At 50.7% G+C, this 14,712-nt stretch overlaps 1 protein-coding gene across 2 annotated transcripts; it reads right to left on the bottom strand.

The window, feature by feature from the left end:
• Positions 1 to 661: 661 nt before the first annotated feature.
• On the bottom strand, positions 662 to 13,343 carry LOC117051027 (AFG3-like protein 1). Of its 2 annotated transcripts, XM_033157056.1 has the most exons (17): positions 13,224 to 13,343; positions 12,267 to 12,336; positions 11,731 to 11,790; positions 11,262 to 11,359; positions 10,966 to 11,115; positions 10,520 to 10,588; positions 10,159 to 10,283; positions 9,795 to 10,065; positions 9,333 to 9,470; positions 8,765 to 8,918; positions 7,965 to 8,072; positions 7,193 to 7,318; positions 6,354 to 6,464; positions 4,622 to 4,737; positions 3,423 to 3,623; positions 2,276 to 2,470; positions 662 to 1,309 (listed from the first exon to the last, which is right to left on the bottom strand). In XM_033157056.1, the coding sequence occupies exons 1-17, from the start codon at positions 13,326 to 13,328 to the stop codon at positions 1,103 to 1,105; spliced, it is 2,304 nt and encodes a 767-aa protein (XP_033012947.1). In that variant the 5' UTR covers positions 13,329 to 13,343; the 3' UTR covers positions 662 to 1,102. The 2 variants fall into 2 exon arrangements, with proteins under 2 accessions (XP_033012947.1, XP_033012948.1); XM_033157057.1 differs by lacking the exon at positions 9,333 to 9,470.
• Between the last annotated feature and the right edge of the window lie 1,369 nt (positions 13,344 to 14,712).

The raw sequence follows: 14,712 nt of genomic DNA, 5'->3' as shown, positions 1-14,712 counted from the left end.
ATATCCTCCTGCCCTGACTGCTCCAACAGTGATCTAGGAGATAGAGCCCTGAAGCCACTAAGGTGTCTTGCATGGAAGCCCACCGGTTGCCCACCATAGGTGACATTTCCAAGGCAAAAGCAGCAGGAAGTAAAGGGCCCAAAGGTGCCCTGAGATGCTCCTTTGCAGGGACGGAAGTATAAAATGCCTAAACAACCAGGAGGGAGTTCCTGCACTGCTGCCCTCAAGACAAAGCCTCCTCTGCAGGGAAGGCATTTGGTGTTGAGAAAGAACAGGCACTGTGTAAAGGAAAAAGGTTGCTCCGCAGACAGTGGGAAAGCAGTTGATGTTGCACACAGGACAGCCATGGTCTGGAGTGGCCCTATTGGATTTGCTTGGGGCTCCTGCCCCCAGTGTCCTCTGGGGGCCCTTATGCCAACAGAGCTTAGAGGCTAAGGATTCAAGTAGCACCATTTAAACTAGCACCATGTTCCTATTCAGACCCTGCTCAATGGGACCCATCCCGTTTTCAACCCCTCGCTCTCCTGCAAAGAGGCCTCCCTGGGGTCACTTCCACCCTTGGATAAGTCCACGGGGTTCTCAAGGTTCACAGAATTCTTCTGCATGGCCTTCTGCTGTTCACTCTTTCCCATTTGCAAGGCAGGCTGGTGGGGGGGGGGCGGGAAGCTGGAGTGAAGGCACTGAGCATAATAAGGCAGCCCTTGGTCCCTTGGAGCAGAGCAGTCTCCTGGACAGGATACTCCTCGTCTGCTCTGGGTCTGTGTGCATCAGATGGCTGGTGGGTTTACTGGAGGCACAGAGGCTGTTTGTGATCAGTTCAGGAGAGGGCACCTGCTTTTCTCTGCTCCAAGCAACCATCCCAGTTCATGTCCTTCACTGGAGGGGGAGAACTGAAGAAGGTTGCTTGCTGCAGACAGTGGTCCTTGAACATTGTTGCTGGTCCTTTGGTGGAAGGGGAGCCTGACAGTGTTCCATGATTCCATGGCAAAGTGAGGCTCAGCTGGTCTCTCGGCAATGCTGCCCCCAGCCAAAGAAACAGGCCTTAGTGCTTGACCAATGGGCAATGTGCCATGCGTTTCTTTTCAGGCTGGCCATGCTTTCCCTAAGAGGCATTCTCCTGGGCTCTCTCCTTCTCCCGCTCAAGATTCCAGTTCTTCAAGCCCTCGGGGAGGGAGGTGTCTTCTTCCAAGCTCCCGGTTCCCTCAACAAACTCCTCGTAGGTGGATTTCTCTGCAAAGGGCCTGGGCCCCAACAGCTCCACCATGTCTGCCTTCTCCAGGACTTCCTTCTCTAGGAGACGCTTTCCTACCTGCAAGGGTCAAAATAAAAAGTAAACAAGTGACTGGATTCCTCTGGAGCTACCAGCCATGTGACTAACAAAACTGCCCCTGATGTAGGCATTGTGGGAAATTAAGATGGTACAGCTACCTGGAGTGCCATGGCAGAATCTTTTATGAGGAACAACGTGTCAGTGGTAAGCCCTGCTGGGCACTGGGAGCCCTGCAGGTGCCCAAGGGGGCTGGGTGCTAATGCCAGCCCTGATCCGGATCAGCCACTTCTGCTGTTTGTCTTAGGACAATAGGTCAGGGGTCAGCAACCTTTTTCAGCCGTGGGCTTGTTCATCGTCTCTCAGAGCATGTGGTGGTCTGGACTATATTTTTTTGGGGGGGGGAATGAATGAATTCCTGTTCCCCACAAATAACCCAGAGATGCATTTTAAGTAAAAGCACACATTCTAATCGTGTAAAAACACACTGATTCCCGGACCGCCTGTGGGCCAGATTGAGAAGGCGATTGGGCCACATCCGCCCCACGGGCCTTACGTTGCCTACCCCTGCAATAGGTGGTAGTCAACTAAGTTTTAGTCATGAGTAGACCCACCAAAACTAATGGCCCTAACGTAGTCATGTTCATTAATTCCAATGGGTCTATTCTGTGTAGAACTTAGCTGAATATCACCCAATGAATATATGGCTATGGAGAGCAAGCAACACTATAGAAGCCCATTAAGAAACAAAATGCAAATTAAGGAGAGATGCTACAACTCCCATTGTGCATTCCTTCCTGCAGCAAAATTAAACTGTTCCCCTCAAGAGTAGTTTCCGTGTCCTTCATTGCTTCTAATGGTCCCTGCTGTGCTGCCTCCATTTAACCTGCAAATGTGTCCCATTTCAGCATCTTTGAAATAGGGGTGGCACGTGGGTTGTGTGCTGCAAGCAGACCCAATTTGAAATGCAGGACAAGTCAGCAGGGAGCTTCTGCCCTGGCTCCGTACCTTCTCCACGTGGCCACGGCACTGAGTCAGCAGCTCCAGGGTCTTCTCATAGGCCGTGTTGATCAAGGCACGCACCTCTTCGTCAATCAGCTCAGCGGTGGCTTCGCTGTAAGGCTTCTCGGGCATCAGATCACCCTGCCGCGGAAGGTCGAAGGAGACTTGACCCAGCCTGTCACTCATGCCAAACTGCACCACCTGGAAAGAGAGCAACACTCCTGAGCCAGCAGCAGGACCAGGGACAGTGGGGGCGGGGAGTGGCAGAGACAATGGGGTGGCGGGTTATTTCTCTTGCCCAAGGGCATCCATCTTGAGCTGCCCCAATTTCCCAAGAGTTTCACTGGACGCTGCACCAATATTCCCAGGTCTTGGGAGACAGAAACTTGCTTTCTGCAAAATTAGACATTAGAAAGGTCCAGAGTGAAGCAGAGCACAGACAAGGCAGCTGGCACCAGCCTGGGTGCATGCAAAGCTCTGAACACAGAGTCAGACAATTATCCCTGGATCCTACAATTTGGTGGGGATAGGCAGGGCACAAATTTAACAAGCGATAAACCTCCCCTCTGCTCTAACCAGAAGACTGACACTCCGACGCTTCTTTCCTGTCCTTGAGAGGATTAGAGAGATTCCTGGAGGATAAAAATAAGGCTACTAGCCAAGATGGCTATGTTCCACTTCGACTACTGGAGGCAGTATTCCTCTGAATACCAGTTGCTAGGAATCATAAGTCGGGTAAGTTCTATTGCACTCAGGTCCTCCTTGCAAAGTTCACAGAGGCATCTGGTTGGCCACTGCGAGAACAAAATGCTAGACCAGGTGGGTCTCCATTGGCTCCTTCAGCAGGACTCTTTTTAAGTCGCATCTGGATGTGTGTGTGTGTGCGCACGTGTGCATGTGCATAGAGCTCTTCCTTGCACACCTGTGTGACTGAGGTGGGGAGCAGGTAAGCAGTTCCAGTGTGTTTGCAAAAAACCCACTAACCTCTGTTTCTGTAGTAAGAAGTCAACACTTAGAATGAGCTTTCCACTTATCAGCTATCCTTCTAAACAGGGTATCTCTAACAAAGCTGCTGCATCAGATAAAGGGCTCTTATTATGTCCTCACACCCAGGGCACCCAGCAGCACAAGGCACGTCTTGATGGGGCATTACCTGGGCATAGGCGCTCTGCGTCACCTTCCGGAGGTCATCCTGGGCGCCGGTTGTGATGCGGCCAAAGAAGAGCTGCTCGGCGACGCGGCCCCCCAGCATCATGCACATGCGGTCAAAAAGCTGCTCCCGGGTGTAGAGAAACTGCTCCTGGGGCAGGTACTGCGCATAGCCCAGGCCCTTGCCTCGGGGGATGATGGAGACCTGCCAGGAACATGCAGGACCAAGGTCAGCAAGGCAGAGCCCAGTCCAGCTTTGAGTAAACAGGAAAGTGGAGCAGCAGGGAGTGGAAGACACTCACTCACTTCCCCACAACCCACCCAGAGTCAGACATTTACTGCATCACCCAAAGGTTGCTGCAGTTCCCTTGAAGGGCAAAGATTTACATGCGGGGGGGGGGGAATTCTATTGAAGGGACCTAAATTGCATACAGTGATTTCCAAAACAAGGAACGCCAATTGCTCTCATCAGCCAACACCTGCAAGTACAGCAGTCTGTTACACACACAACTATTTCTGGAAGGAGAGAGCAATTTGCCGCTGCTGGGAATGGCAAAGGGAGGGTCTGACTCAGCTGGGCACTTCGGGGGGGGGGGAGATCTCTGTTTTGGGTCCAACCCAGCTGTAATAAGTTGCTTTATACCGAGTCAGACCATGGGTCCATCTAGCTCAGTATTGAGCTAGATCTCTTGGCCCTACTCTCCTGGAAGCACCTCTGTGCCAAGCAGCCCATCTCACTACTACCTGAGAAAGTCACACTGTCACTCTCTTGGTCAGAGGACTCGCACCAGAAACCCCTGTCTCTCCTATTCCATTGTAGCTTGCAGGCAAGGCCCCTTTAAGGAATGGAGGCTGCTCCCAGCAGAGGCAGAGCTAGCCACCTGTGCTACTTGGGACTTCACCTTTCCAGGTGCTGGACTTTGCCTTGCTTTGCTTAACCGGAAAGTGGACTTTGCCTAAATTTGCTTGCCTTGCTGGAACCTGAAGTCTTGCCTGGAACCTCATTCTGGGGCTGGAACCTCATCTGACTGAGACCACCACCTGGGACAGACAACCCTGTTGAGTCTTCTGAACCAAATGGGGACCTTCACTGAGCTACCTGGCCCTTCTGGAAAAGAACTGGTGGTCAGTTGGCTTTACCCGCTCCACAACCTGCTTTGTGTTTATATTAGGAGAGCTTCCGCCGGCTGTGGGGAGACGCACCTTGAGCAAAGGGTCGGCGTGCTTTAAGAACCAGCCCACCACAGCGTGCCCAGCTTCATGGTAAGCCACAACGGCCTTCTCATTTGGCTGCAGGACCTGGGTCTTCTTCTCAAGCCCTGGAGAAAGAGGGAAGCAGGGGGGTGGGGGAGAAGAAGGAAAGCGCAGTGTTTGTTGAAAGGAATGAGGAAGCTCTCCACTCACCACACAACACACTCCCAGCAGATACCAACCCAGTGGAGAATCCTCACAAAACTTGCAGTTCATGATGGAAAATACGAGAGCTCTGATTGCAAGCTGTTAATGCCAAATTCTTGCCTCCACAGAGAAGATCAAAGACTCGCTTCTTTAACCCTGCTATAGGAAACATTCTGCAAACAGAAGCTGTAAGGCAATATGGTCAGCTGGTTCACTCACAAGAGGCAGAGCAATGCTCCAATTGCAGCACAGAAGCCACTAAGCCTCCACTTCCCTTAGGGAAGCTTTCTCCCTGTCCTGCTTCTCAATTTCCTTTCACTAACAGTTTCTACAGCAAAGTATCTGCAACTGCAGAGGACTGCTCAAGGCCGGGTCTCTCCGGGGACCACTTCTCTTTGGGTTATTAAATTACTGGGGAACTGCAAATACTTCTTCTCCACCCACACAAAACTCAGCAGGGCTCTGCTCAGCTCTGTTCTTCTCAGGAGCAGAAGGCAGTAGCTGAGGCTCTCATTGCAGAGGCACACAAACCCAAGAACAGGGGTCGGCAAACTAAGGCCCAATTGCCTTCAGGATTCGGCCCATGGGCTGTCCGTGGACCGGTGCAGGGATTCTGTTCATTCGGGCTGCGCCATTCCCCCCCCCACTGCGGCAGCACCTCCTCCCTCCCTCCTCCCGGCTTCTCCCCTCCCTGCCTAGAGGAGGAAGGGGGCTGGGCTGAGCTGGCTGAGCGCCATTTTAAGTAGCCCCTCTCCAGAGCGAGCCCTTTTGCACTACTCATATTCCCTCTGCCGCCCCTGCCGCCACCCTGGTGCTCCTGTGGGCCAGAGAGTGGAGCGGATGAGCTCGCTCTGCCTACCCATGAGAAGCAGTGGCAGCGGCAGCCCCTGGGAAGGCAAGTGCAGCGGCTGGGGCTGGGGAGGACTACTTGCTCCCCTCCCCTCTTCTTCCAGCTCCCCCCTCCCCAGTGCCGCTTCTCCGGCCCGCCACAAGGTCTGAGGGACAGCGGACTGGCCCATGGCTAAAAAAATTTGCCGACCCCTGCCCAAGAAGAATGTTCATAATTCATTTCTGCAAGATGTGATGATAGCCGCCAGCTGAGATGACATCAAGAGGGGAATAGGCAAGTACTTGGAGGTCTAGCGATGGCCATAGGTCACTGGGAAGCTGGGCCAGGCTAAAAGGGCATCTAATTCAGCGCCCCATTCCCCACAGTGACCGGACAGATCTGGGAAGCCTAAAAAGCAATGCGTGAAAGGCCTGGGAAGAACAGAAGAGGCCACGTTCAGTGGCATATCCACCAGTAAATCAGCAGGAAGCAGCCAGTGCAAACACACCCTGACTTGCCTCATTGAAACTGGCAAGATTTGCTTGGAAATAAATGCTCAGGGTCTGACAGCCTGCCAAGACATCTCTTTATCAGGCCACAAGCCCAACTGAACCAGCATCCTGCTTCCCACGGCAGCAGAAATCTACGGGAACAGCTTTCATTCTGCTCCTGTTCCCCAGCAATTGGTATTCAGTCAGGGACTCTCACCTCCAATGACTCTCTCAATGGCCTGTTCGAAGTGCTTCTCATTGACAGTGGGACTGGCGTGTCGTGCGGCAATGAGGGCAGCCTCATTGCAAACGTTGGAGATATCGGCACCTGGAAAAAGAGACAGGGAGAGATAGAGAGAAATGTTAGTGCAACAGCTGAAGGGAAAGGGAACTTAGCGTCTTCAGCAACCTTCTGTTTGGCAAAGCTTTAAGAAGGTCTTTGAAATTTATTGCAAGGAAGAGATAGTCCAGATCAGCCTGAAAGCTCTTTCAAGCACTTTCAGAGCTGGCAAGACATTTACCATATATACTCATGTATAAGCCGACTTTTTCAGCACATTTTTTATGCTGAAAAAGCCTCCCATGGCTTATACTCGAGTGAGGGTTTGCTGCTTGTGCCGCCACTGCTCTGCCAAGTGCGGCTCCTGTGCCTGCCCTTGTGAGCGGCAGAGGCTGTTGTCAGCGGCGGCAGAGGAACGAGCAGCCCGAAAGCAGCCCTAGGCCAAGCAGCAGGGTGGGGCAGGAAGGCTCCTCTGACAAGATGACAGTGGCCCACAAAGTAACAAATAGCACCTGACTGTGTCAGAACTGGGGCTCCTGCTCCTGCCTTTCTGTTGCAATCTCTGCTTCCAAAGAAGCAACAGAGCCAAATGACTCAAACAAGGAAGTCATGCCAAGCCCCAAACAGCCTTTGCCATGTGCTGGGCTTATGGGAGTTACAGTCCAAAACATTTGGAGGGTGCCAGGTTGGTGAAGGCTCCCGCTCAGGTGCGCCCTATGACCAGTAATGCTCCTGCTCTCCCCCGTCCACATGCTGGCATTCTGTCCACATCTCACCTGTGAATCCTGGGGTCCGGGCTGCCATCTTCCGAGCCAGAGTATCTCTGCTGATATCTGCATCCAATTTGAGAGGCCGGAGGTGGACTTTGAAGATGGATGCTCTGCCCTTGATGTCCGGTGGGCCTGGTTGGGGAAAGAGAGTTAAAGAAGCAGTCCTCAGAAATGAGAAGGAGGCTGGTCATGCTCCACAATAATAATTTAATAATAAATTTATATGCCGCCCATCTGAATGGGTTGCCCCAGCTACTCTGGGCAGCTCCCAACAAAATATTAAAAACACAATAAAACACCAACCATTAAAAACTTTCCCAAACAGGGGTGCCTTCAAAAAGTCAAATAATTTTAATCTGTTTGACATTTCCCCCTTCTTGAGAGATCGCCGCTTTAATACCCCAGGAAACCTCTCCTGACTCCGAAATATCTCATAAGGATCAGAATGAGAGAGAAAAGTAAGGGGCAGAAAGAAATCCCCCTCTGCTCCTTGGAGCCTCTTCCAAGCAGGTCACGTCAGGGCAGGAAAAGTCAAGGCAAGTCTCTCTGAAGCTCATCAAGACTCTGGGTACCTCCCAGTAGGTCCTGCTGATTGAGCAATGGGAGGGTGCTGTTTCACTGAAGGGCTGGGGCTATCTGAGTCAGAGATAGGCAACCCTTTTCAAACCATGGGTTATATCCCCTTCTGAGCAACCTTCCAGGGGCAACCTTCCAGTGACGGGCAGGGAGACAGGCAAAAGTGGTGAGCACAACTAAGACTAGACATGGCATCTGTTACCAATATAAATCTGCCGATCAAAGCGTCCAGGTCTCATCAGCGCTGGGTCCAAGACATCAGGTCGGTTTGTGCCTGCAAGTACTACGACGTTTGTGCTGCTGTTGAACCCTGCACAGGAAATGAGACATCAGTTCCCGGGGCGGGGGGATGCCTCTTGCAATTTTGTGAACAGAACACATTCCCCAAACATCTTCCAAGCCTTCTGGTGGAGGGGGCACGGAGCTAACGTATTCAGACTGAAATACAGTGCTTTGCAACAAAATTCAGAATGCAAACTTTTGTAGAGTTATGAAACTAGGTCACTAGCTAAGCCCACCTTCAGAATGGTTTAAAAGTAAACTGAAAAGACCCAGTTTAGAACCCAATTCAATTCCCCTCCCATTCTGCTAACACAAACTCTCCCTTATCCCCAACCATGCAATAATTGTACACGTTAAAGCAGCCTTGTCTCAGGGCTGGTACCCTCCAGGTGGTCTCATCACCACTAAACACTGGATGGGGAAGCTGTGTGTTCAGAGTCCAGCCACATTTGGTTGGGGCACCAGGTTGAGGGGAGGGTTGTCTATGAGGGGTGCTCTCACTTGATCTTAAAGACGGTGATGGGGCAAAAGGAGCAGGGGGCACAGCTGGGAGAGCAAGCTATCCCAGACAGGAACCATGTTAAAGGTCTGGAAACAATAACACAGAAGCCTCTGTTAATGCTAAGAAACAGGGCTGAGCACTTCAGATTGCTTGTTTCTCCATGGAGACAAGAGCTTGCCAGGTCCTTCCCTCCTCAAGATGCCCCTGTTCCATCTCACCATCCATCTCCACCAGCAGCTGGTTGAGTGTGTTCTCTTGCTCGCTCTGGCCCCCGAAGTTCCCGTGGCCCCGCTTCCTCCCAACGGCATCAATCTCATCAATGAAGAGGATGCAAGGGGCATTCTTCCGTGCCAAGGCAAACATATCCCGAACCTGAAACAAAGATGTTTCCCCACAGAGCTGATCCACCCACTGGGAAGAAAGCAGTCTGGCTTGGTGAGCAGCTGGGGCAGGGTGCTGATGACGGGACTCAAAGTGGGAGAATCCTGCCCCTTTAGGAGAAAGGGCAGGCTCAGCTGGGCATCTGAGGGAGATAGGCAAGCAGGTGCAAGAAACAAAAGACTCCCCTGCTCAGGCACCAGCCCAAACGCTGAGCATCTGTTTGGAGCATCAAATGGGCAAAGCTGAAGCCTGGATGCTCATGTCACTTGCCAAAGTCTCCTAGACTCCTTTCTATTATCTCCCAGGAAGTATAGTTACAAGGCGGGTTCCTGGTTTTGGATAACCATCCTTTCTGTTTAAGAAGCTTGCCAATGCACAACGTTTTGCGAGGCTCCCCAATCTCACCCTTGCAGGCCCAACTCCGACAAACATTTCCAGGAACTCAGAGCCGTTCACAGTGATGAAAGGGACGTTGGCTTCTCCCGCAGTAGCTTTGGCCAAGAGGGTTTTGCCTGTGCCCGGGGGGCCCGTGAGCATCGCTCCCTGCAAGAGACAAGAGGCTGGCCAACACGAGGGAAGGTGGGGCAGCAATACGGCCCAATGACAAGCAGTCCCTCCCTTAACTGGTCAGCCAACCCACACCAGCAGCACCTCAAAGCCTGGAATGGCACAACATCGCTGGGGCTCAGAGGTCCCTCATTTCAGGAAGATTCACTTACAACCCTCCAAGCTAACGCTATTCTGATGGGCTTTATATATGGTGGTCTTCGACAGACAACTGCTATCTTCACCTCTCCTCCAAAAGCACTGGCCATCTGGACTTGTCTGCATAACCTGATGAATTGGCTACAAATCAAAAGTGGGCACCTTTGGAATCTTGGCCCCGAGATCTTGGTACTGTTTCGGATTCTTCAGGAAATTCACAAACTCCATGATCTCCAGCTTGGCCTCTTCGCAGCCGGCCACATCCTTGAACTGCACTTCAATGTTGTTCTTCAGGACTTTTGCTGTTGTCTCTGCAACACTGAAGATCCCTCCTCCTCGCCCTCCGCGCCCACTTCCCATTGGTCCACGTCTCAGAGTGAACAGCAGGAAGCCCAACAGCAGAAGGCTAGGCACCATGCTCAGGAGAAAGGAGCTGAAAGAGAAGGTCAGAAGGCCCATGAGGTACAGCAGGTGGCACCTGGGCAGTTTTAGCACAGCTGCTTCTGATCTGGGGCCTGTCACTCACCCATCACTCTCGGTGCTGTAGACCACAGACACTTGTTGGGCACTGCTGATCCCCAGCTCCAGCTGAGCAGACTCTAGGTTTCGTTCAAAGGTATCCACACTGCCAATATTGAACCAGATGTGCTTCTGTGGCAATCAAGGACAGATGTTGATCTTTCACACCCCCTAGCATACACAGAGCCTTCTCTTGCTTCAGGTGTGAAAGGCACCTCTATGGACCCAACTCCCTTGCCACCAGACTGCTGCACCTTAAACACACACAGCTTTTCTTCCAAAGTTCTAACCGTGGCAGACTGGAGGAGTGATTGTGAGCATCCCCCGTCTTTCTCCACCTCATCCCTCTGTCCCCTGGAATTATTTACCTCTGAGGTGGCACCAGGGATTGGGAACACCCGGACAAACTGCTTGTTCACCACTTCCAGTCGATCCACCTTAAGAGGAAGGAAGGAAGGAAGGAAGGAAGGAAGGAAGGAAGGAAGGAGAGGTCACATCTACACCATATTTTTTGGGGGGGGGGGAGCTGTGACTGTTAAAGTGGTATAAGAGTGCTTTAAATCTATGGTGTGGACAGGGACAGAAAGAGTGAGAGTGAATCTTTCTGGGTGGAGCTTCACTTGAGTACAAAATGGTATGTTGTGGCGACAGAGAACTCCTAGCAAAGGGCAGAAATCACCCCCTGTTCACTCTCCTGCTCCTAATGCCTCCTCCAAGTGCCTACACTTTACTGCTAGAATAGAATAGGGAAGAATACATACATGAGCTGCCCTCCACCCCCAGCAAGAGGATGCCCTGCCACATATTGCCTCACCAGTCCTTTGGCCAGGTAGTAATGCACAAAGTGCTTCCAGCTGATTTCTCTGCCTGGATCTCGGTAGTAGAGGTAGAAGAACCCTGTGAGGATGCCAGCTCCCATGACCATCAGGTACCGGGAGTCCTTATTATCCCAAGGGAACTCTCCCTGGAGGCAAAAAGTAAGTAATTAATATGGCGGCTATCATCGTGTCATTTTTCTTTTCTGCTTTAGCCATCCTCGATCCCAGCAGCTCTAGGTGGCTAATAGGACATTTCAATGACATAAACGCAACAGAGAAAATGGTCACATACCTTCTGCATGTGATTCCACCACCCCAAATCCTCATCTTTCCTTCCTCTCTTGCCTTCTCCACCACTGCTTCCCCAGGTATTTTTGGAGCCAAGAGGCTCTAGGAAGGAGAGAAACAATAGAAATACTTACACGTTAGGCTTTAAAAGGCTCCTGGCTGCATTGTAGCAGAAAAGGTTGGGGAGAGTTATGAGATATGGACCAATTTTCAGAATGGGAGGCATTCAACAACTTTAGGGAAGTAAATGAGGGGGAAGAACATAGGAACAAAGGAAGCTGCCTTGTACTGAGTCAGACCACTGAAGGTCCATCTCACTCAGGATTGTTTGCACCACTAGACAGCGGCACTCTGGTTTTGTGCAGGGAGCGTCTCCCATCCTACATGGAGGATAATGCCAGGAATCAAACCTGGGACTTTCTGCATGAAGAGCAGATGCTCTGTCACTGAGCCATGGAAAAGAAGGTGCTTACCTTTATTATCAGGGGCTGCCTCTGTTGGACCCTGTCTCTTTTCATCTTTCTTCTCAAAGCCTGCAGGACAAAAACAGATCTCACTGTTGACAGCTTCAGTCTTGTTCTTTCCAGTCTCTATACTACACGACAAGGTCCCCACCACTGCCACAATGCTCTACTTCCCTAACAGCTGAAATGACCAGAAGTGCCTCAGTATCAACCTTCTATGCCCACACAATACAGTACACTTAAAGCTTGATAGGAGGCTGGTAAGTCAGTAACTATAAACCTGCCTGAAGAAAAGCTTCAGTGATGATGGCTGAGGCTGTCTATCATGATTGACAGCAGGCTTCAAGGGCACCAACAAATGTTTTTGCCAGCCTTGCTGCCTGATATTATTTTAAAGGGATGTACCAGAAATGGAAGTTGGGACCTACTACAGTATATGCAAATAATGTGCTCTACAATTAAGCAGAAAAAAATCTCATGACATTTTTCTTCTCAACAGAGCCGCAAACAAGAAGCGCCAGCCCTTTTCTGCTAGAGTCACATACCTTCAGGAGGCTTGGAGCACAGCCAGTGATGGAAGGACGTGCCACATCCTGGATGGCCTCTCTCACACCACTGAAAAGAGCAAAGGGCGGCATTGGTTTCCTGAGGGCCAGCAAGGGTCCCTCCCCCTTTCTTTTGAGCAAGGTCAAAGGTAGAAATATGCCACACAGTGGCCAGAAAGGCCTCAAAACCAAGTACTTGTATCCATAAAGCTCTGTATGCAGAATAGTTTGTGCACCAGGAGTTCTAAAACCAGAAGCTGAAAACAAGCATTATTCCAGAAAAAGAACTTATGGGAGGGTCAGTTTAATGCCCTTCTCTGCCAGTGTGCAGCCTAGGGTGAAGCTGAGAGTGGCTTGTGGTAGTCCTATAGGAAAGACTTTGTGCCACGATCCCCATAGTTCGGGGGCATTAAAGGATAATTATTCCCATGTCGAAGAAGTAAGACAGCTGAGGCTGAGATAGGGGCATGTATTAACAGGCATAAGATATCCTCCTTGCTATGTGGCCTGATATTGCTGAGCAGTGGGGAGCTCAGCAAGGGCGCGTCGTCCATACTTAATATTGCACACGGAGAAGCGCGCGGCTAACATCGGGATCCTGTGCGCTCAGAAATCAACCCTACTTCGCTGAGCAGCTTTACAGCAACCCTGCAATGTAGCCCACTGACTGGTATCCGAAGCACTTGCACACATTTCATTCTAGCCAATCCGCCACTCTAATGTCACTATACAAATCACGCTTCTCCTTCTCTGCCAATCCAGAGCCAGGGTTACATGAGCCGCGTTCTGACCACGCCCACTGAATATAGCCTATTCCTGTCATGGAAGCGCTGGCGCGCCGCGATGACATAATCAGCGACCACCATTCCTAACTCAGACCATTATGGGGAACGTAGGGAGGGTGCTGTTGTATTTACGACAGGGGAACACACAAAACAGCACCCGCCTTTTCCTCACCTGCCGGACCGAAACCAACTTCGCAAGTCCGCGGCTGTGGCAGTGGCCTCTCCACAATGCGGCCAAAGGTGGCGATAAAGCGGCCGCCGCCAGCCGATGAGCCATTATTGTCCTATCACTCAGGCGCCGTAAGCGCATGCTCTTTTTATTTATCTTACGGGCTTGCACTGCGCAGGCGCTCTAGTTCTCGTTTCTCACTCCTGGAGGTATGTGAACCAACTTGTGTAACCAGGAAAACAGGCTGCAGCACCCTGATGTGGCGACATGTAGTTCCGGGATTGAATTTGGCCGCGTATCCCAGAAAATTTTGTCAGTGCACAGCTAAGTTTGTTCTTGGTATGAGCTTTCATGTGCATGCTCACTTCTTCAGAGAACTGAAGTTGTGGCAACCTTTCTAATTATGACTACTCAGTATTCAGGGAAATTTACTCTGCAGCTATGCAGAGGCAGATTTTTTTTCATTAATTCAAATGGTCCAGGGCCAGCCTTGAAACAGAAAATATCCAAGGCATAACGAGCATTCCCTAACCATCAGCCCTTGCTCAGGAATCCCTCTGCTTGGCTTCTCAGCCCAGTATGTCTTTCCATCTTCTTTTTCCTGTATCAACTGGAGATACAGCAGCATCCACATTTTACCCTCACATTGTCAGCCAAAACAAAATAAAAATATATATATTTTATTTTGTTTTGACTATGGCAGACCAACATGGCTACCTACCTGTAATTGTCAGCCAGAGATGGTACAACCCCCAGAATATGGGGGAGGTTGTGTCAAGAATGCTATGAACTAGGAATCTAGTACATAGGACTCGCTCAGAGATATATAGAATCAAGCTCTTCTGCCTCATGTTACAAAAGCTCTCACTGCTCACAATTCAGTGTACTTTGATACTATAGAATCTGCTAGCACAAGATGGTAGCAATGGCCACCAACCAAGATGGCTTTGAAAGCAGATTAGACAAATTGATGGAGAGTAAGGCTACCAGTGGCTACCAACCATTATGCCTGGGGGTTAGCCCAGTAGGCTACTGGAAGTGCTCAGCCTCTGAACACCAGTTGCTGGGGAGCACAAGTAGGGAGAGTGCTCTTGTGCTTATTCCCTGCTTGTGGGCTTTCAAGAAGCATGGAGTTAGTTACTGTGAGAAACTATATGATGGTCTAGATAGCCATTTTGTCAGTTTGGAGCAGGGCTCTTTGGTTCTTACCTGGCTGCTAAATCTCATATGTACCTCGTCCCTTCTGCCTCAGTATGCCCAATAGGTTGTGGTAGAGCAAGGAAAGCTTTTTTTGGTAACACTGTGTTGTGGTATCAAGCCAAAGGCAGCAGGACTACTGTGGTACCTGCTTGGCTGGGCCTAGGATAATAGCAGCTTTGTGATGTTAAAATAACTCTCTGTTCAACCAGCTGATGGAAGTTGAAACCCATGTTTCCTCTTCCCACATCCCTCTACAATCCATCTATAATTCAAGCTGAACAAACAGCTACAA

This window comes from Lacerta agilis, chromosome 8, assembly GCF_009819535.1.
Source record: "Lacerta agilis isolate rLacAgi1 chromosome 8, rLacAgi1.pri, whole genome shotgun sequence".
Classification (NCBI taxonomy): Eukaryota; Metazoa; Chordata; class Lepidosauria; order Squamata; family Lacertidae; genus Lacerta; species Lacerta agilis.
The sequence above is the reverse complement of the archived record's forward strand: the minus strand, read 5'-3'. Positions and strand labels throughout refer to the sequence as shown.

What these genes read in the sequence shown, in the direction of transcription:
- LOC117051027 (XM_033157056.1), bottom strand. Translation starts at nt 13,328, where the DNA reads ATGGCTCATCGGCTGGCGGCGGCCGCTTTATCGCCACCTTTGGCCGCA. An exon ending in CGCAGAGCGCCTATGCCCAG is followed by an intron (nt 2,471 to 3,422) that starts GTAATGCCCCAT and finishes CTCTCTTTCCAG; the next exon opens with GTGGTGCAGTTTGGCATGAG. An exon ending in GCCGTGGCCACGTGGAGAAG is followed by an intron (nt 1,310 to 2,275) that starts GTACGGAGCCAG and finishes TGACCCTTGCAG; the next exon opens with GTAGGAAAGCGTCTCCTAGA.